Raw genomic sequence first — 21,448 nt, forward strand, 5'->3', positions numbered from 1 at the left:
GTCATTCGTCGTTTAAAAAAAAATACGTGACACTTTATTTTTGAATGTTCTTAATTGTCTCTTATAAAATTTAACTACATTAAAATTGAAAACTCTGATAAGAAAATCTTAAAATCGGAGAAAATCGAAAATCTGAGGAAAACATGTATGAATGTGATTTAAATTCTACATTACTTAGTATTTCAAAATATAATAATCTAAATTAAATGTAGATTAACAGTTTGAGCGCACCGATATAGAATATGTAGCTAAGTATTAAATTACGTTAGTTTACATAGTAACAAAACAAAAACACGATGACTTTCTTTCGCGCTCGGTACCACAAACTAAGCATGTTAATGGTACGTGGCCCGCGTCACTTGACCCCCCGCGAGTTCCCCTCCGTTGCTATGCGAAAATACATTCGTCGCCCTGCTGTAGGAAAAATTGTAATACTGTGGCCTAGGCGTTATAACACGCCCAGGGAGTTCCTGAGTACCGATAGACGTCCGTCTATCTATGCACCCTATCATTTGTCAAACGGTCTTCATATTGAGTAAAAGTTTCAGATTCAGAGTGTTATAGACAAATATAATCAGAAAGCTTCGAACTCCTAAGCTATCGGAAGTTACCGTGTTATTGTGAGTCAACCATAAAAGATAGACATTTATGATGTCGGGAGATATTTTTTATATAATAAGGAGAACATTTCTTTCATACATGATTTCTGTGTAGCTTTATTCTGTGTACCATAAAGGTTGCACACGCGACGAAAGCTTAAAAATGGAGTTACTGCTCTGCTCAGGAGTATGAAAAATAATTGTACCAAGTTTAAATCCGTCGAGTAGTTTTTGTTTCTGTAACGGTTATACGGACAGACAGACGGACAAAAATTTTACTGTTTGCTTCTTTAGCATCAGTGTCGATCCCTAATCACCCCGTGATAGTTATTTAGGAAATATATTTCATGTACAGATTTAATATAAGTATACATAATATATTTAGATTCCAATTTCCATGTAACGTTAAATTCGACTATACAATAATTACTAACAGACAACGCAGGTTACTCTCGTTTCCGTAAGTTGAGGCGGCTACATATTCGGTCCTCATAACATCACTTTTAGTGAACGAAACGACAGCGCGGTTTAATTCGATGCCAACACCATAAGAAAAAAGGAAATATTTTTAATTGTGAAAAAATATTATGATTTACACTATTAACACTATTTTAATCTATATTATATTACATAATAATAAATCTGTTGAAGGGTTAATTCTGTACATTGAAAATATTGAAAAAATAAATTGCAGGGGGTGTTACTGGATCGATACCAAACCCAAATATTATGTGATTAAAAAATGTTTGTCTGTCTGTCTGTCTGTATGTGAAGGCATCACGTGAAAACTAACGGTTCGATTTCGATGATACTTGGTATAATTATACCTTATTATCCTGGGCATAAAATAGGATACTTTTCATCCCGGAAAAATACGTAGAAAAAAAACTAAATCTTAATTTTTCCGCGCGGATGGAGTCGCGGGCGGAAGCTAGTATAAAATATATGGCTGTGAGTGTGTAAAAATAAATCCAGCTAGTTTCACATCACACTTATGTTTATAATTAGCTATACGACATGAAAATATACATATTAATTACCAAGCAATAATCATACAGGTAAATACTGAAGAAAAGTATTAACAGTCAAAGTTTATTTTAGTAATAACATTTAACAACATGTCAATGATGAAGAAATAATAATTATCAACGAACTAACCTTTTCTATAATACTTAACACAGCACATTTTTTAAATTATCTTGCTCAACTCTGCTCAAAAATTTGAGGGTTTTGTTGGAACTTTAATGTGTCAAAACTATGATATATATCTAAACTACGATACAACTTGCATGCGGAAATGCTCATTACAATCAGTTAATTTAAAGAATAACTAACAACATACTATTCAATTTTATTGAGCTGTTGAATATCTTTTGCCTGGAAGAGATCACCGCCGCCAAGCCGCCGCCTAATAAATATACTGTGTTTTCTTATAAAATCGTAACATACTTAATTTCTTTTATCTTCTAAATTTTAATAAATTTATAACTAAGTTCTTTTTATCTAAAAATGAGCTTGAGCTTATATTAGGCAAAAGTATACATTAACTTTTTATAATTTCAGGACCGCACCTTAAATGGGGCCTCGGAAAATATGCCTACGGGTTATTAATAGAGAAATGATACACAACAAAGTTATGTTGGTTCCATTTTATTTATAAAATATAATGAAAATGGACAAATATAAAACATATTATGTAAAATGATTAAAAATAAATAAATGAAGCAACTACGATTCAAAGAAAACATCTTTTTCAGTGTGAAAATGCTCTAAGCAATCCTGGATGATGAGTCATGTACTCTCATCCCAGTACGGTCGGTGCCTCGATAGCCATAACGATAAATATTATAATCAGATAACAGCAAAGTCAGAATAAAAATCATAACTTGTACAGTTGTGAGTGCAAAATTTATGTTTCATTTGACAATAACATTTTTTCGGTACTAAAACGTAGTATGTAGTTTGATATATGGTTGGCCGCCCCTTCTCTCCTTCCTGAAAAATATCCTCCAAAATTACCCGAGATACTTCCAATGATTGAACCATACGTTGGACATTAACTTCAGTCAAAAATTGACGAAGCGGATGATTACTACTTTCCACTTAATCCTCGCTGCCACTATCTTCATCATCAAATCATCAATTTTCAAGTGGTGTTGTAAAATTGTCAGCAGAAATAGTCTTCCAAAGGCGATATAATTTTATGAATATTGAATCTGTAAATAAAAAAATCAAAAGTTAATTGTAAATCTATAAAAAAAGCTACTTACAAATAAAGTTTTATCAACAAACTACTGTTCCCAACGCACCTCAAAATCTTGTAAAAGTCAAAAAGAATTCATCATTCTATTATTTCATTCTAAAAGTGTAATAAAATACTTTATAAAACCAATAAAATACACGAATTGCTATATTATAAAAAATAAATACCTATAAAAGTAATAACTTACCTTTTGTATGGTGAAAATTCACAAAACACGAAGATTGAATTTGATATTTTTGGTTTTATGACATTCAATTTATAAAGAATAGAAACATTCGATCACGAAATTATGCGGGTTCGAGTCCCGCCTCGTGATCGAATTTTTTCTATTCTTTATAAATTTATAAAACTCGAAGATTTTAAAAATGTAACCAATGAACGCAATCAATGTTAGATTAATTGTAATGGTGTCTAGTTTGACTTAAAATAATAAACATCTACCTACCCTCACTTTTAAAAATGTAGTATATTCACACGAAATATAAGCGCACCTTATAGGGAAGGGAAGATATGGGTTAAAGAGTTAAATAAATAACATGATTATATTTAAATTATTAATTTTCAACAGTATGTTCAGTAGTGTTAACATGTAAATTGATTTGATTTTTACGAAATCTCATAGATGGCGCTGTTTCAAATTTGTCTTTATACTACTAAATTCATTAAACTGTTTCTCTGCCCAAATTACGTAAATGACATAGTTTTTATTTTGTAAAGCTAGATAATAGCATGGCTTACTCGAAACCAACATTGAAACATGAGTCTTAAGATTGTACGCTGTCGTAGTACACGTAATATGTAAGAAAAATAAAGGTTCACTGCTCCTCCCCCGAAGGTGATATCATGATAATATGTATAAACTATCCTCACCCGACCTCTAAGGAATATTCATGCAAAATTTGAAGTAAATCTATTCAGTACTTTCTGAGATTAGCAAGGAAATACATACAGACAAACAGACAAACAGACAAACAGACAAACAGACAAAAATTCTAAAAACTATGTTTTTGGCTTCTATATCGATTATAGATCATGGATTATGTATTCTTTTAAAAAAATATTCAATGTACAGTTTTGACTTTCCTACGATTTTATTATATGTATAGATAGGTAGGTACTTACATAAGATTTATGTAGTTAAGTTTTAATATTGCTTAATATAAGGAAAATATAAAGGAAACTTTAATGATCTTAAAAATTACAATAGACTTCTTAAAATATTAACATATTATGATTTAATCTACTTAGAAATAGCTGGAGAATTTTCTTATAAATTTTATTATCTATTGAAAGATTTTACTGCACTATTCTCTCATAGTTAATGTATTATAAAAAAAAGATAACTTTAGCCGTAAAATGTATCTAACTACTATGATCCATAAACTTAGTCTCAAAAGAAATAAAAGACACAAAAAGTGCTACGGAAAAAAGAAGAGGTTGCTATATTGTTATGGGTTATAGAAAAATAAAGCGTAAGAGAAAAAAATATTTATTTCAGTTTTCAACAACTTTCTGGAGCTTATCAGCGTACATTTCTAAACGCGAAGTCATATGAAATCCCCACTGATCTCATATTTGTCTACATTGGTTCAGATCAACTTCTGCTATCAGTAAACCGTCTCGATTTCTTGGTAAGCCTGGTGTTCTAAACCCATTGGGAGCAGTCACGTAACTGGAACCGTAGTAAGACCTTTTAATTGTGTCTTTACCAACAGTAAATTCTTCTGTTCCAACTCTATTGATGCTACAAGTGACGTACCCATTGGCTATAGCAGCATTGCGAGCCTCAATACCCCAGAATGATTCACCGAATTCTGAAATAGTTGCTGACGGATTAAAAACTACCTCAGCTCTATTCAGAGCAAACATCAACCAATTTAATGCATGATGCCGCCCATAGCAAATATTTACAGCAATTTTTCCGTATTTCGTATCAAATACTGGATGGTTGGTGTTGCCAGGTTCATAATACGATGTTTCACTAAAACTTCCAACGCTTGGCAGATGGTTTTTACGGTGTTTACCAACATAATTGCCCTGTTCATTGATAACTACTGCCGTATTCCACCAAACACCATCCTCATTTTCCAATATCGGTGATATGATAATTATTTCGTATTTTTTAGCCAACTTGCTGAGGAATTTTGTACTAGGTCCGTCAACAGCAGATTCTGCAAAGTCAGCCCATCGTTCTTTTTCTCTTGTGCACAAAAAGAAAGGCATCGACCATGTTTCTTGTAAACACAATATTTTCACCGCTTCCGAAGCCGCTGCATCAATAATTCTTTCTACTTTATCGAATATGGCTTGCCTTTGTTCATTTATGGGCTTATCAGTTGATAAAACAATTGAATGTTGTACCAAACCTAACCTCAAAATTCTCGGTTCACGAAGTTGCTCCTTTGAGGCGTGAAACGCATACCCCAAAACATCAAAATTATATTTTACGCCTGCATCTTTTGTAGAATTATTTATTTTCAACTCACAGTGCTCGCTCCTTCCATAATATATTCTATTAAATTCTCTCAATTCGTTTCCACTCAAATTATTCTTGATAACATCGTCGAGAGATCGCTCCATTTTATTTCAATACACGATCCAATGTAGCTTTGTATAGATAAGTAAATATTGCGTAAGAACTTGAGACGCAAATAAAGTTACTTATTACATGTTTATATATGCTTAACAACACCGGTTGGGGCTTGATGCATTGACTATTAACTTGGTCTCATTCACAGTTCGAATGTGTTATAATTGCCATATGCTAAAAATATCTAGGCAGTCTAACCTAGTCACGTAGGCTGCAGGTATTCAACATAATTACTATGGGTAGAATAAATTATTTGCAATTATTAACACTGCACACAAAACTTACACGTACATTGTAGGTACATCAGTTGTAAACATATCCAATCCAATCAATCTGATCAATAATAGATATAGTAATGAAAAAGTTATTTATATCTAGATATGTATCAAATAATCAAAAGAAAAAGAAAACTACTGTTTTTAAGTTTAATGAAATAATTTACCAATAATTTTTTTAACAAGCGCGATTATACATACAAATACAACACACACACACATTCAAAATTCATTGCGTAATTTTAAAGATCTTCACAACATACCTAGTATTTATAAAACAAAGTCGCTTTATCTGTCTCTATATCCCTATGTATGCTTAAATCTTCAAAACAACGCAACGGATTTTTAATACCTAGATCACTCTATCTAGGTATTAAAAAACCGCATCAAAAATTCAAGCATTCAAGAGGAAGGTTTTAGTATAATATTATAATTTATTAGGTTTTAGACACAGCGGGCGAAGCCGCGGGTGAAAAGCTAGTAGTTTATAGGTAATATAGGGCCAGACTATACGTAGTATATTATTATTAGTCTGTGGCCAGACATACATACAGTGGGAAGCAGCTTTTTTTTTACAGATGCTGTGATACATTTAAGACATTTCTGTAATTCATTAAATACAAAATGTTAGTTAATAATATATAATAATATTAGATGAAGTATTTTTACGACTTTAACTATTTATTTGAGCAAAAAACCTATAATATTTAGAAATCTATATTCCATTTTAAGACCTTTTCAATGACACCTCAGTCGTCATATTCAAGAATTTATTTTATTATCCCTTTACTGAGAGCCCTTAAAGGTTAAAAATATTTATTTTTCAAATATTGTAACCTATAAGTTAACACTAATATGCAGGTAATTATTAACATTTTAAATGTGCGTGTCCAATTAAAAATGTGGTCAAAATCTTCGCCTGTACGTGATTGACGCATACACAAACATACAAACAGAAAAAATAGGTATAAAATGTATATAGTTATGTATGACATAGTTTTGTGGTCTTTAAATATATAAACAAATTTCATAGCAATTATTATACTATTTAAGAAAATGGACCGAAATGGTCTGGTTAGGTACTGTTTTAATACTTTTAATACATGAAAGTTTATCTATTCTAGTAACAAAGTGAAGTTCAAATAGTTAATGGATTTATTAACAACGTGAACTTCGCTTTATTACTTCATAATTATCAAGTCGTAAAACTAATAATGAGAGTTTACTCTCGGCTAATCAAATATTTTCGTTCATACGATATTGTTTCAAACATATCTAAGGTCACGGATCTCTAGTGGAACCACCCAAGTAGATAAACAACGACATCTCATTAAATGCTCTACACAACCGGTGACAAGCCGCTAAGCTATATAAAGGCGGGATTGATCGAGAAAATGTAGTCAATCGAACCTTATACATCAAATCGCACGCATTCAACATGGAAGGAGAAACTAAAAGCCTCGAATCTATCATCGAAAACAATCTAAGCGGCCGGGACTTGGACGAGTTTAATAGAATATACTATGGACGGAAGAACCACCATGAGGTCCAGCTGAAGGATTCTTCCATTGCTGCCGCCAAGGACAACAACTTTGAAATCGCTGCCTACGCATTCCCTGCTAAGAAGGAGCACACCAGGCCACCTAGAATCGTCAAGGTCGGAGTAATTCAGCACTCCATTGCTGCACCCACTGACCGGCCAATCAATGAACAAAAGAATGCTATTTTCGCGAAAGTCAAGAAAATCATCGACGTAGCTGGCCAAGAGGGCGTCAACATCCTTTGTTTCCAAGAGCTATGGAATATGCCATTCGCGTTTTGCACCAGAGAGAAGCAACCTTGGTGTGAATTCGCTGAATCCGCTGAAGATGGTCCTACAACGCGTTTCCTTCGCGAGCTTGCAATCAAATACGCAATGGTCATCGTATCTTCCATCCTCGAAAGGGACGAGAAACACGCAGATATCCTGTGGAACACCGCAGTTATTATTAGCGATACTGGTAACGTGATCGGCAAGCACCGCAAAAACCACATTCCGAGAGTGGGCGACTTCAATGAATCTAATTACTACATGGAGGGCAACACGGGACACCCAGTTTTTGCGACTAGGTACGGTAAAATTGCTGTTAACATTTGCTTCGGGCGTCATCACGTTTTGAACTGGATGATGTTCGGCCAGAACGGCGCTGAGATTGTTTTTAACCCGTCAGCGACGATCGCCGCAGAGGCCGGTAGCGAGTACATGTGGAATATCGAGGCGAGGAACGCTGCTATCACCAATTGCTACTTCACAGCGGCTATCAACAGAGTTGGTTTTGAAGAGTTCCCGAATGAGTTCACTTCGGCTGATGGAAAACCTGCGCATAAAGATTTGGGGTTGTTCTATGGTTCCAGCTACTTCTCCGCTCCAGATGGAGTCAGGTGCCCAGGCTTATCGCGTACTAAAGATGGTTTATTAATTTCCGTAATGGATTTGAACATGAACAGGCAGATAAGAGACCGTCGTTGTTATTACATGACACAACGTTTGGATATGTACGTTAAGAGTCTGAGCAAGGTTTTGGAGTTAGATTTTAAGCCCCAGGTTGTACATGAGAACGAGAAATGTAAGGATAAGGAATAATATGGATCATGGCACTGTTGTTTTTGTTTCAAAAATATTATAAGTTAAGTTGATAAAAATAAAAGCATTTATGAAAATATATACCTACCTATATCTTTTATTTTTTAGTTAAGTTTTCAAGTTGTAATGAATTATCCTTTTTGTTTTTATCAAGTTGTTTAATGTTGATATTATGCATAACTTACATGCTATGAAATTTATTTACGTACCTACACGTAGGTACCTACATAAGATTTAATCAAAGTACTACGATGTAATTATATTCTAAATCTATTATGCATTATTGCACATTCTTAGATCTTAAAACCATATGTACTTATATAAAACAGGAATGAATTATTTGTTAATAACTTTCTGATTTTTTATTTAACAAACAAGTCTTAAATTTCGAAAACCTATTTCATTATAAGGCCTAAGTATATATTTTATTAAAATATAAAACATATATTATTTCAATTACATATTCAATAACCAAAAATAGGAATTAACTATGTAATATGAAGTAATAGGTATTAATTGTTTCTATTCTTTCTCGAAACAGCTTTTCTATGCATGTAGTAATATGATGGTATCTACAATAAACATGTTTTCGTAAAATTTTCCATACATTGCACACACGAAAAATAATAGGTATTTATTACTAAATTTAATCAACTTTTTGCTGCAAATCTGCAATGTATAGATACTAGCTGTGCCCTGCGGTTTTAACTGCAGTGCTCCACTCTTGTTGATCTTACGTGATGATATATATAGCCTATAGCCTTCCTCGATAAAAGGGCTATCTAACACCGAAAGAATTTTTCAAAGTTCCTGAGATTAGCGCGTTCAAACAAACAAACAAACTCTTCAGCTTTATATAGTTAGTATAGATACATGCATGGTAGGGGATTTTCGGCATTACTGGTCCGATCGTAAAAATTCTTTCACGATCAGAAAGCTACAATATTTATGATATAACCCGGGAAAACCGGGGCAAAGGAGTAGACGTGTATCATATAGTAGGCAGTAGGCTATGCTGTAGGATCATCTCTCTTTTGTGATCAAGCACTTCGCTATCTAGAAAAAAAAAAACATGGCTTTGAATGTTTGCATGTGGCGAATAAATTTGTGATCATATGTACTGAATACATATATGCAATCTTATATAAAAATTTTAAATGATAAATAAAAAAAACTTTTTTTTGACGTCGTTTAAAATTGACTTAGCAACACATAATATGTAGATATGTATGTAAAAGTAACATTATTTGTTTATATGACTTATGAGTTTGTTTACATTTTTACCTTACATATTTTGTTAATTATTATTATCTAATAGTTATTTTTCTGATAATAGTTATTTTGGAGCGCAGGAGCAACGCCCACTTTAGGTCACGACCCTTGATTACAAGTAATTTCATCAGACAATAATACTGACGTTTACTTTGTTATTTTTTTCACTAGCCCTTCGTTTTGGTCGATCCAAAGTAAGCAAAGGATTAAATATGAACTTCGACTCTATTTTTTGTTAAAAAAGTTTATCAAATACTTTTATTCCTTTTATAAATTTATTTACTCTATTAACTAAATATCAGAAACGGCTCTAAGTGCTCGTGTGTACCAAACGTATACATATTTACAGAGGAATTTTAGCGTATTATGGTATAAATCAGAGAGCAAATATAAAAAAAAAGATATATTATGTAATATGTGTATGTATAATACAATTATTATGTCTGTTATAGTTTCCATATTTTTTATGTTTACAATTATTAATATAATATGCTAAAGGGATTTGACACCTATGTGCTAAATTTTACGCACTGTTTGGATGTGGTAATTTTTTTTACCTTCGTATAAAAACATAACACACTAAATATCATGCTAATATAATATTATTATCATATTACAATAGGATCCCATACTAACTAATAAACATAGAAGTAAGTTTATAAGCATAATATTTACATAAGTTTATTAACACTATATTATATATTCTAACTCTACTGTCCAAATGATATAAAAATTCCATTTATAGTTTAGTTGCTTTTGAGTAAGTATATCACAAAATGTAAAAATCTAATCTCATCTTATATTAACACAATCACACCAAAAACAATAATATTAATTATATACAGGAGTGGATATTTGAAAATTAATAATATTTATGTAAAATGATTACATAAATACGATTAGAAATATACCTATCTTTAATCCAATTTTGTTTAAATTTATATGTATTCTTTTTCAGACGAGAATAAAAAAAAATGAATTTTTAATCTGGCAACACTACAAGTGACAGCTAAAACGTTAAAAGCGCGCGAAGCTCAACATTATAATTCCTGTGTAATTTTCTCACTCCGACCGAGAGATGTCGCTAATGTGATGCTCTCTTGCGGATGTTGCACCATCAAGCCATCATTTTTGCAAATTTAACATGCAACTGCATTGGACTTTGTGCAGATATTTGTTAAGGCTCATTTTTTATTGTGCCAAAGAATTTATCGTCAGTAATAATGTGGTTACCATTGCTTTCTAGTGCACTTGGCGCCCGTGACATCCATTACGGAAATGATATTTCGAAATAGGGCTGTCAAAGTAAAATATTATTTTATTACATTTACTCGCTGCGTTGAAGGAAAATCCCATACGAAAAAGATTTTCACTATGGTTAAAAGCATTCACAGTCTAACCTACAAAATATCTTCAGACACAAAAATCATATTATCACAAAATGGCTCCGTTGCAACGTGAAAGGGTGCACATTTCACATTTGTTTTTGTTTTTCTGTTTACTTTTTAATTTTAAAACATATAGTGGATAGTACTTCTTCTTCTTCATTTAAGGGATCCACCCAATAAAGGGACTTCGTATAGTATTTAGATAGAACAAATCATTTACTTTACCCCCAGCAAAGATAATATTCCAAACAGTGGATAACTGTTAAATAATAAAGTATTTTCAGTTTTTAGAAACTACCATCTTATGTTAAAACATCAGTGAATACCATATTTTGTTTATTTATCAGGGTAAAGTACAAATCCAAACGACCACAAGGCCTTCATAATAAAAACTGTCAACCCTATAGGCAACTGGGTCGCGAGAGGAGTACAAGAGGGTAGTGTCGTCTGCGGAAGTCATGGGTATATTTGCACTTATTTTGCACACATACAATAACTCATATATGTACTATCAAGTTGATATTACAACTTGATTTTGGTGTCTAGACCCAAGATTGCGTCTAGATCCCGTGATTAAATGTAGGTACGTAGGCGATTGAAAATTTTGGTACATAGGTATTCAAATGTGATTTACGAAAGATAATTTATCTTAGCTTTTTATATTGTTTAAGATAGCCTTTCTCACGACCACCTATCTAACCTGGAAGAGATTTCTTTAAAGCAATAAGGCCGCCCTTTCGTACATATGTGCCTTCGTGTAGGTTTCTTTTGTTTTGAATTATTGTATCTTGTTATTCTCTGTCTAGAATATATGTACAATAAAGTATAAAGTATAAATAATTTAAGAATATTCAAATAAATTAGTTAATTTTTTTAATAAAATCTTAAAAGAAAATATTATCTAAATATAGGCTATACCTGTGTGGGCTACCTACCTACCCATTTTTATAAATATTTTTTTTAGATAACTCATTAAAAACTTAGGGAAACAACGTCAGAACAAATATTTGTTTTCTAAAATTCTTTATCTGATATTAATAAACATTGTGTTCGTTAATTTTTTGCATCTGGTAATTAAGGTCGTTACGTTTCGGATGAAACATGGCCGTACTACCGTTTCCGGCGGGACTTTTTTAATTTTTCATTTACGCTCGGCGATTTCAATTTTTCTGCTAATTTCTCATTTAAGTTTGTTGTATTATTGTAAGCCATAATTTCTCATTTTAATTAGCAGGTTGCAATGTTAAAAAATTCATTGAGATTAATTGTAAATTGCGACAGATTTTGCATTTACGAATAATTTATAACCAATATAGATTTTACTAACTTGGTAATATATTAGGTCATTGTCTATGCCAAATTCTACTTTTCAATTCAACCCACAACTTTGTTCCACAAAGCATAGGAATTTCTTTATAACCTCAATCGAATACAGGTGCGTTCTCGGTGCGTTTTTCCAATATAAGCTACAGATTCAAAATTCCCGCCACGTATGACGAGGATCGTTTGACGTTCCGCAGCATATTTTTTCGCGCCACAATTTTGGGCGAACGATTCAATCGACACATGCTCCGTTTCATTTCCGCTGCACTCTGTCCGCGGTGGTTTTTTGAGCAGACTATTGAAAAAATGTCTCACTATTACACGAACTTGATTTGACTAAGAACAGAGCCATGTGTAGAGCCGATTCATGTATAGAGAATATAAATAGTATATTTTAATCTGAAGCTTTGACAGAGACAGAGCTTTACAGATAGCAAAGTCGTGCGAGTACTGAGCTTTCATAAAATTACTTGATACTAATTCAAACATGTTAAGTAGTTTTCTTCCAATTTATTTTCCGTAATTAACTAACAAAGCAGGCGTCTAAAAAATTATACATTATTTACTAAAACCTTCCTATTGAATGCCTCTAGATCTATTAAAAAACAAATCTAAATACTTTGCGTAGTTTTAATGACATAGGGACAGTGAAAGCGACTTTGTTTTATACTATGCAGTATTAACTGTGCCAGTTTGCATTGTTTTAAGATTTTACTTTATGTTATAACAGGTTTATGCATTGTAGAGTCCTTAAATCTCACAAGTCTGAAACAATAATTATTATTATCTACCGTGGATAGCTTCTGTCTTTAAAAAGCTTAGTTATTATACCTTCAACATTTATACATATTTGATATTATGTTATCCCCAATAATCGAAAAAAAACCTCAAAGTTTCGCGTCAGTATGTTAAATCCGAATTTAAAAGTATCAGCTCTATTCTTTTCCTTGTTCCACATTAGCGACGGAAAATTGAAAAAGCACACTCGAAACCCCTTCAGTGTCACGTATTCAGAACACAATAGGACATGTACCTTTGCATGTGTGCGTTTACACATACCTACAAGTTTTATCGTTTTAAAAATTTGACATTGCGGAAACGGATTCCCGGCTCATGAAAAAGTTTCTATTGGAACTATGATTTTCCAAACGTCGAATATTCGAATGGAGTCATGTTTTAATTCCAAGGAGGTTTTATGATAATTTGAATGTAAAAATGTAGAAATTCCTGTTCCTGTAAGTTACAGAATACATAATAGTAGAAATAAATAGGTACTATTCAGGAAAAATTTTTATAATATTATAATAATTATATTCTTTTAATTAGGTACTAGAACACATTAAATAAATCGATATTACTATAATATATTAGGTTTTGTTTAATATTTACCAAGGCACCGCAAACACCACATGTTGGTGCAATAACCAGCAAATAGAAAGTGCAGTAATTATAATTACTCCATAATTGGATGGGTCGCGAGATGAGGGTCGTAATTTAATAATATTGTATGATGGATCGTGTTGATCTTTATATTGTGCTCATACTACGAGACAATGATATACATACCTACCTAGATAATGTGTATGTGTTGATATTTTTATAGATATACTTAGTACTAGATTAATTAAAGATTATTCTTAGAAATTAGAATATTCGAGATTAAAAAATTGAAATAATTAAAAATTATTAAATGTTCTTTCTGGTAGTTAGTTTAAAAATATGAATTTATTAATATGATGTATAAAGTGAGTATAAAACATTTGATTAAATTCTAATCATGCCAAATAAGTTTCAAATTGATGTTTTTTAAAAATTGATCACGGTATTTATTGTTACTTGCGTTAAACAATTTTCTTTCGAATTAAAAAGGTTTAATTTGGTTTGTTTTATTTCTAAGGTGTTGCCTGCAACATTCAAGATATTAAGATATAGGTTAGAATTCGGATCAGGGAACAGAAAATGTAGACCCACATAATATTATAGTCTGTGATGCGATCACTCCCGCGTGTATAATCTGTCATCTGAGGTGAGGGACGCCATTGGACATTTTAAATTTCGAACACGCTACCAACGCTCCATTACTCAAATTATTTCGGTAATAATAAATAATTTAGTTTTAATTACATATTTTAGAATCTAAATAAAGAACAAATGCTGTAGCTAAAACACGGTGTGAAGAATGGTCACATAGGCTGGGTCAAATTATTGGAGGAAATTACAATAAAACACAATCTTCTTTATTTATTTAACACTTTATTGTGCAAGAAACCAGGTACCTACATAAAATAACAATTTTTGCAATAAACAAACGCTCTTTAGTCTTTATCGAAAACAAATCGCTACAACATAGAGCGAGCTACTAATAAATCATTATTAAATCATTGTTTTGCCATTATTATGCCCTGTAATTATAAAAATAATTGCTTCGTATACCCTGGGGATGGTTAGGCTCAAAGGCCGCGACATTTGGCTGGAAGTTCACGACCTTTGGAGACGATTCAGTCCTACACTGGAAAGGGCATTTAGACCATAAAACTGTGGTTAATACGGTGACATTTTTCAAAACAGTTAATAGGAAAATGCAATGAAATTCTTTATGTGACTCATGGATGATAAAAGCCACGTGATTTCAACCGTGGAAGAAGCCGCAGGCAAAAGATAGTAATATGTGTTCTGGTACTAAATAAGCTACATCACTGCAATCATCACAAACCGTTCAGTGGTTTTCGGGTGAAAGAGTAACAAACATTCACACCTCCATCCAATATAACATAAGTAGGACTAGTCAGATAGTTTTCCTAGTATTGTATTATATTATCTGTGGTATTCCTTCTTCTTCTTTTTTTTTTTCAAATGGCAACTCCCGATCTCAGTGAGGACGGATTCTACCAATGTCAAGTTTTGAACGGATGGTCTGGTCGTAGTATTTGTATTCTCTTTGGGTCTGGCATTTCTGAAAAGTACGTAAAGGTATTTTGATTGTTCTTGCCATTTAATCAATTTAATGTTTTCCATTAAACAACATAATGGTCCAATAAAAAGGGATTATCTTAATTATTTGTAAGAAAGTCATAATTTCTAATCATTAACTCGAATTTGAATAAAAGCTGTAAATGACAAACCAGAGATACGTGACCTCTACGTTTTTGATACTTTGATAGGAACGTTTGGTCACTGACAGAATTGAGGGTTCAGATAATTTTGGAGCGTTTTGTAATCATTTTCTTCAGAGCAATGCCTTATCTACCGAAATAAGAGTCAATAGCGAAGGGGAGACAACCCTTTGAACATTATTAACACCTGTGACTTGGAATAAAACATTGTCTTTTACTGTGGTTTTACGTTTTGAAAATTCGTCCAGAGAACAGTGTATTTGAGGGCCGCCACATCTTTGCATAATATATTTTCATAGAAAACGGTGCTTTTCCTATGTGTATACGAATATTCTGTCTTATATAAATAATGAAGGTGCTGTAATGTGTCTGTAAAACTAATTAAAAATTTGTACTTAACTAATTTTTTTTTCAGCTGTTTAACGGAAATCCCATAATCTCTTTTAAACAGTTTGTTTTTAATATTATATTATGTTATTGCAGCTACATATTTATAGAGCTGTTGCAATATGCAGCTAGAGTTTTCAAAATATTTTCTACTTTTAGTAATATAAAACTCGCACCTCTTATTATTAAGTATTAGGCACTTTAAGTATATTTGGCACTTAAATATTAATTTAAACAATTTTTTTATTTTAATAGGTACCTAGATACAAATTTTTTTCAGTTCTACAAGCTCTTCTTATAAACAGAATTAGTCCATAAAAATAACATTTGACTTGATTACGACACGAGATACTGCGCTGGGGTGACATTTATCCGATTGCACACAAAGGGGTTAGGGACTCGGCAAGTTATTGTGACACCGAGTGGAAATATCTTGAAAAGTGTCTAAATTATTATCTGAGTTGTTATTTTTGAATAAAATTTGAACTTTGAAGATGCTTTTGGAATATAAGACAACATTAATCGATATGCGGAGAAGTGATAATCACTAGGTACATAGTGTAAAACTGGTTTTTTTTAATAGATAGAGTGATTCAAGAGGAAGGTTTTAGTATAAAATTTATTATGCTTTAGACAAAGCGGGCGAAGCCGCGGGCGGAAAGCTAAGTTAATACAGGTAAATGGAAACTGAAGGGGAATGCAAACTTTAAAATGGAGGACACAAAAGTAAAAAAAAGTACTGTCAAATACTAGGATACATCTGCTAGGTTATGTACTATAATATTAGAGTTAATAACACCTTATTGACAACGTTGTTAACGTTGTCTTCAAAAATTTAATAAGATTTTACTTTGCCATCATTTCGACACCCGGCAGCCTCCTGCCAATGAGGTATCAATATTCAATCGACAAGTCATAAGTCATAACAAATAACATGTTAAGACTAACCTGACTCCTGGACAGTCCTACACACCAGCCTAGGTTTACTTTAATGTCCTGAAAATAAACTTCGATAGCGCGATTTATAATGTTCCAAAATTTCCATAACGACACCTGGTAGACTTTCCATGAAACTATATTTTCTTTACCAACTCTTACCTGGTTAATTTTTGTAAACTTATGTTAGCACAATATCAATATCCATCATATATTTACAATAAAAGTAAAACAGTTTTTTTATCCTGTTCCGTTAATCAAATCAAAAGAAAATTCTCCGAAATTTTAATATGCACGCCAAGCAGCGCCACTTAGTCCCGCGGTGAAAATATGAACTAAATTTCACAGGATAGCTCGATAGAGGGTCGAGTTGCTCCTCTCCTCCTACTCTTTACCACTGTGATTCAAACAGTATAGAAAAAGCATTTGAGTACACATAATAAATGTACAATAAGATTTATTTTCTTTTGGTTACATTATCCAAATAACTGCGCTTTATATAAATAAGTTGAAAAAGTAAACAGCTCAGCAAATGATCACGGCATTGTTATGGTTGATATAAATAGGCCAAGTGCGAGTCGGAATCCCGACTAGGGTTCGGTACCAATAAGCTAAAGAGCAAATCCAATTTATAACCATGCTAACCAATTCTTCCAAAACAAAATACGTAAATTAAAACTCAAATCTCTTTTTATATTTTATAAATATATAATATAGGTAGTATATAGTATATAAGTACTATATTATATATATATATTCCTTTTAGATCTTCTTTGGATGTACTTGTGCCGTTTCACAAAATCGTTATTTTCTTTCAAAATTCAAATATTGAAAAAAAAAGAATGTTTCTGTATTTTTGATTCGACGCGGAAGTTTTTTAGCATTTCCTTGAAATGCAACTTAAGTGACTGGTAGGTATATCCTGACATGATAAATTTTGATACTTGTATCAGAATCATTTTATGGTAACATAAAATAATATTAGTACAATCATACATGTGGATATTTTTCATAGAAATATTAAGAAATGTAATGAATGAGATAGGGACGTTTAATTATTTTGATATTAAGTTTCACCTAATATTTGCATTGAAATTCCCTTTTTTTATGAATAAAACAAAGTTTAAAATACCGATTATTAATTAACAGTCCCAAAAACAAACTCTTTTTGGGACGGGAAGAGCGGGGTATAATGATATAAAAATAAGAAATGAACATGATATTAAAAAAATACGATTCCTTTCGTATTAAACATACGATACTATAAAAATAGCTGTGATAAGAGAGAGTATATAACGTCTTTGGACAAGAGTCATCAATTTCAGATCTCAATCTCAGATCAAAACTGGCAAATCCATCTATAACTCTATGCAAATGTTACCAGCGCAATAATCGCAAAAGTAAGCGATACGAATAAAAATGCCGCGAAAAAAACCTCTCCAGCCCCCAAGGAGTGAGGTTTAACATATCTAATGCGATTTACGTGTTCCCTCTTCACACCTTGACGACTGTCTCTAATCGTTTTAAGACGTTGTTGACTTGACTGTTGTCGGTTTGCGGGGATTTTTTTATTGTTGGCAACATTTAATTTTTTGAGAGCGATGTTGGATTTGCTTTGGGGGGTGAGTATTTGGAATTTAAAATGTTTTATACGTTTATTAATGCTTTGTTAATGATTTTTACGTTTTTAATGGGGGAGTTTATATTGTTTCGTAAATTACCAATATATAATTAGAACTAACCTTTGCGTAATCATTTAAAAAACCTTATTTTTGCATGCTCCTTCAGCTGTTTTATTAATGAAGGTAGCTTATAGGTACCTAATTTCCTAAAATATTTTCTGTGCGTTAACCATAGTTTTAAAAACTATGCTATATAATATATATTATATCTGTGGTATGAACTATGAATTACGAGTGCAAAGACTATTAATATGTCCTGGGAACTAAATTCACTTGTCCATCGCATACCAAAGCGTATTTATAATGCAATCTCTATCAGCTTCATACAATACCATGTGGCTTCGCTTGCACTGTACTAATGTCATAATTATGGATCTATGAATATCAGACATCTTTGATTGAGCTATTATTACAAGTTCATAAATTTTGAACACTTGTAACTGTGGGTTTACAACTAATAATCAGGAGGTAGCTATCCCGTTCTAATAAAGGGCAGGGTGAATAGGTCGGAGTGAGAGGGTAAATTTGCAATTTGTATGACTGGTTGAGTCGTTCGCGAGAGATTTATACGCTCATTTGTAAATAATGAAGGCGCCACTCATTGTGATAGAGTTCTATTGTGGTCGACCGTCTCAGGGTTGAAAATGAACATAGGTTTTTCTTGGCCAAATTGTACGGCAAAGGTTTGATTAATAAGTTGTGAGTTGTGACGAGAGATAAGTGGTTTTGATACATTTTTGTAACGCCTAGCGAATAAATGCAGCAATATTTGCTATTACAATTTTATAAGGCAATGCAAAATTTGTATGTACTTATCTTGGTTCTTATAATTAAAATGTTATGTGAGCACAGTATGTGAGCTATGTCTTTATGAAATTGTCATTCCTCCTGTATTCAATTAAACAATACAAACTCCTTTGTAACTCTTAAGAAATGAAGCTTTTTTTGTTTCAAAATCATTTATCCTGAGTTCATCAATCAAAAAACATATCGTGATCGATGTTTTTAATCTCTGTAGTGCAGCCCTGTCGCAAGGCCAATTACTTAAAGTCAGTGCATATAGTCTTGACTACATCTGCTATTGTGCGTCCAATGCGTCGCTTACTCGCCTACCCTCACCATTCTTCGTGGTTTAGTGGAAAATGGGGTTACTTACGCCCATTAGCATTATTTAAAAGTGCTTTCTGAGGTTGTTTTGTTGATTAAAGCGGTCTATTCAGTGGTGTTTTGGGATGACGTTTTATAGTCTATGATGTTTGCACTTAGGCGCAAGTTATGGCAGAAATGTAATGAGAACTAAATCCAGATATGAGGGATTTCATTATCTAATACCTAATAGCAAATGTAGGTTTGCTTTTAATTTTTCAGAAATAAGGAATTAGAAAGCAATCACCATATTCAAATAGTTATTTCTACATAAGCCTTTCTTTAGGAATGCTTTTCAATAAATAGTTAGTACCAACTATTCATTGATTTGTGACAGTTAGGATGAGTTTCAGCTTATATTTTCCATTTCAACTCTCTTTTAGCTGCTTTTCTGCCGTGAAACACATGGTAACATATCTCGCAATGCAAATTAATTTCTCCTGGTACAGAGTGAGAGCAATTATGAATTAATGCGTCATAATCACTAAGCATAGCAATGAATAGTGTATAGTGTTAATCGTTACGTATTGTAACACCCGGAATTTCATTACGGGCCAGGCCTGGATTAGAATGCCCGGCCCATTGTTCATTGAGTTATAGCTGGACGCAGTAATATGTGCTGCGGGGGAAGTCGGAATGATGGACCGTTTATGAAATGTCCATTTAAGCTTTCATTTGTTTAAAAAGTCTGCCACTTGTTAATGTAATAGAAATACAAGTGCGTTATCATCATGTCTTACAGCTGGCTGAAAATTGTTGGGACAAGTGATTGATCTAAATATATAAATGTATGTATAAAATTATGTAAACTGAATATAATAGGATAAAATAAGGCTGTCATCAGGAAGTTATAATACTACTACACCACTAAGATAACAACTGTAATTTGTGTAACTTTTAAGTTTTTTGTATTTTTAGTAAGTAAGTAGTCTCCTGATTATTGGGATACTTCAAGAAAAGACTTGAAAATGAAAATGACGGCAGCAGGATGGCCAGCAAGACCTTAAATTGGCACGATTGGCTCGTCTAATTGTATGAAATATGCGCTCAATGTAAGTTGTGGATGGTCTTGGCAATACTACGGTTAAATTTTAATTAATACATACATTAATGTCAATGGCATGAGTGTTGATGTATTGCGTGTTAGTTAATGGGATATATTTTACTTTTCAGTGTAATACTGCATTACTATTTATTTATTTAACTACCTACTATAATATACTTTTATAATTTATATATGTATGTTTATCAGCCATCTGGTTTCCATAACACAAGCGAAAGCTTAGTATGGGATCAGATCGTGCCGTGTAACAGTCCTGAAATATTTATTTATTTTTTACTATTTAATCTATACTAATAGATATCATAAAGCTGAAGAGTTTGTTTGTTTGTTTAAGCGCTAATCTCGGGAACTGCTCGATTTGAAAAATTATTTCGGTGTTAGATAGCCCATTTATCGAGGAAAGCTATAGGCTATATTATATCATAACGCTAGACCAACAGGAGCGGAGCACAGCTAGTTTTATATCATGTCGTCGTACCAGCAGTGCGTGGAACGTTCATTGCTGCAAGTCCTCCTTCAAGGGTCGACCACGATCGACCATAATAATATATATTTTACCATATTATATGAAAATATATAATATATTCCTTAAATTTTCGCACCGGTCGCGGTGAGGAGAAAAATCCTTATAAGTGAAAGGAAAATATATATTTTCGCTTCAAATTGAGAACCTCCACGGATTTTAAGTCAATTAAAAATAATAATATAAACATTAGTCTATGTTGTAACTGTTCACTTGTAAGACTACATAATTAAGTAAAAAACGTTAAACATTATTTTTTTAACTT

General features: G+C 32.4%; 2 protein-coding genes across 2 annotated transcripts; one reads left to right on the plus strand and one right to left on the minus strand.

Annotated features, from left to right (window-relative positions):
- Nucleotides 1-4,335: 4,335 nt before the first annotated feature.
- On the minus strand, nt 4,336-5,655 carry LOC123698352 (beta-ureidopropionase-like). The gene has a single exon (XM_045644953.1). It carries the CDS (start codon nt 5,440-5,442, stop codon nt 4,432-4,434), a length of 1,011 nt encoding a protein of 336 aa, XP_045500909.1. The 5' UTR covers nt 5,443-5,655; the 3' UTR covers nt 4,336-4,431.
- Nucleotides 5,656-7,113: 1,458 nt separating this feature from the next.
- Nucleotides 7,114-8,431, plus strand: LOC123698348 (beta-ureidopropionase-like). Its single transcript, XM_045644944.1, has one exon. The coding sequence runs from the start codon at nt 7,166-7,168 to the stop codon at nt 8,348-8,350; it is 1,185 nt and encodes a 394-aa protein (XP_045500900.1). The 5' UTR covers nt 7,114-7,165; the 3' UTR covers nt 8,351-8,431.
- Nucleotides 8,432-21,448: the final 13,017 nt, after the last annotated feature.

The sequence above is a fragment of the Colias croceus genome, chromosome 16, assembly GCF_905220415.1.
Source record: "Colias croceus chromosome 16, ilColCroc2.1".
NCBI lineage: Eukaryota > Metazoa > Arthropoda > Insecta > Lepidoptera > Pieridae > Colias > Colias croceus.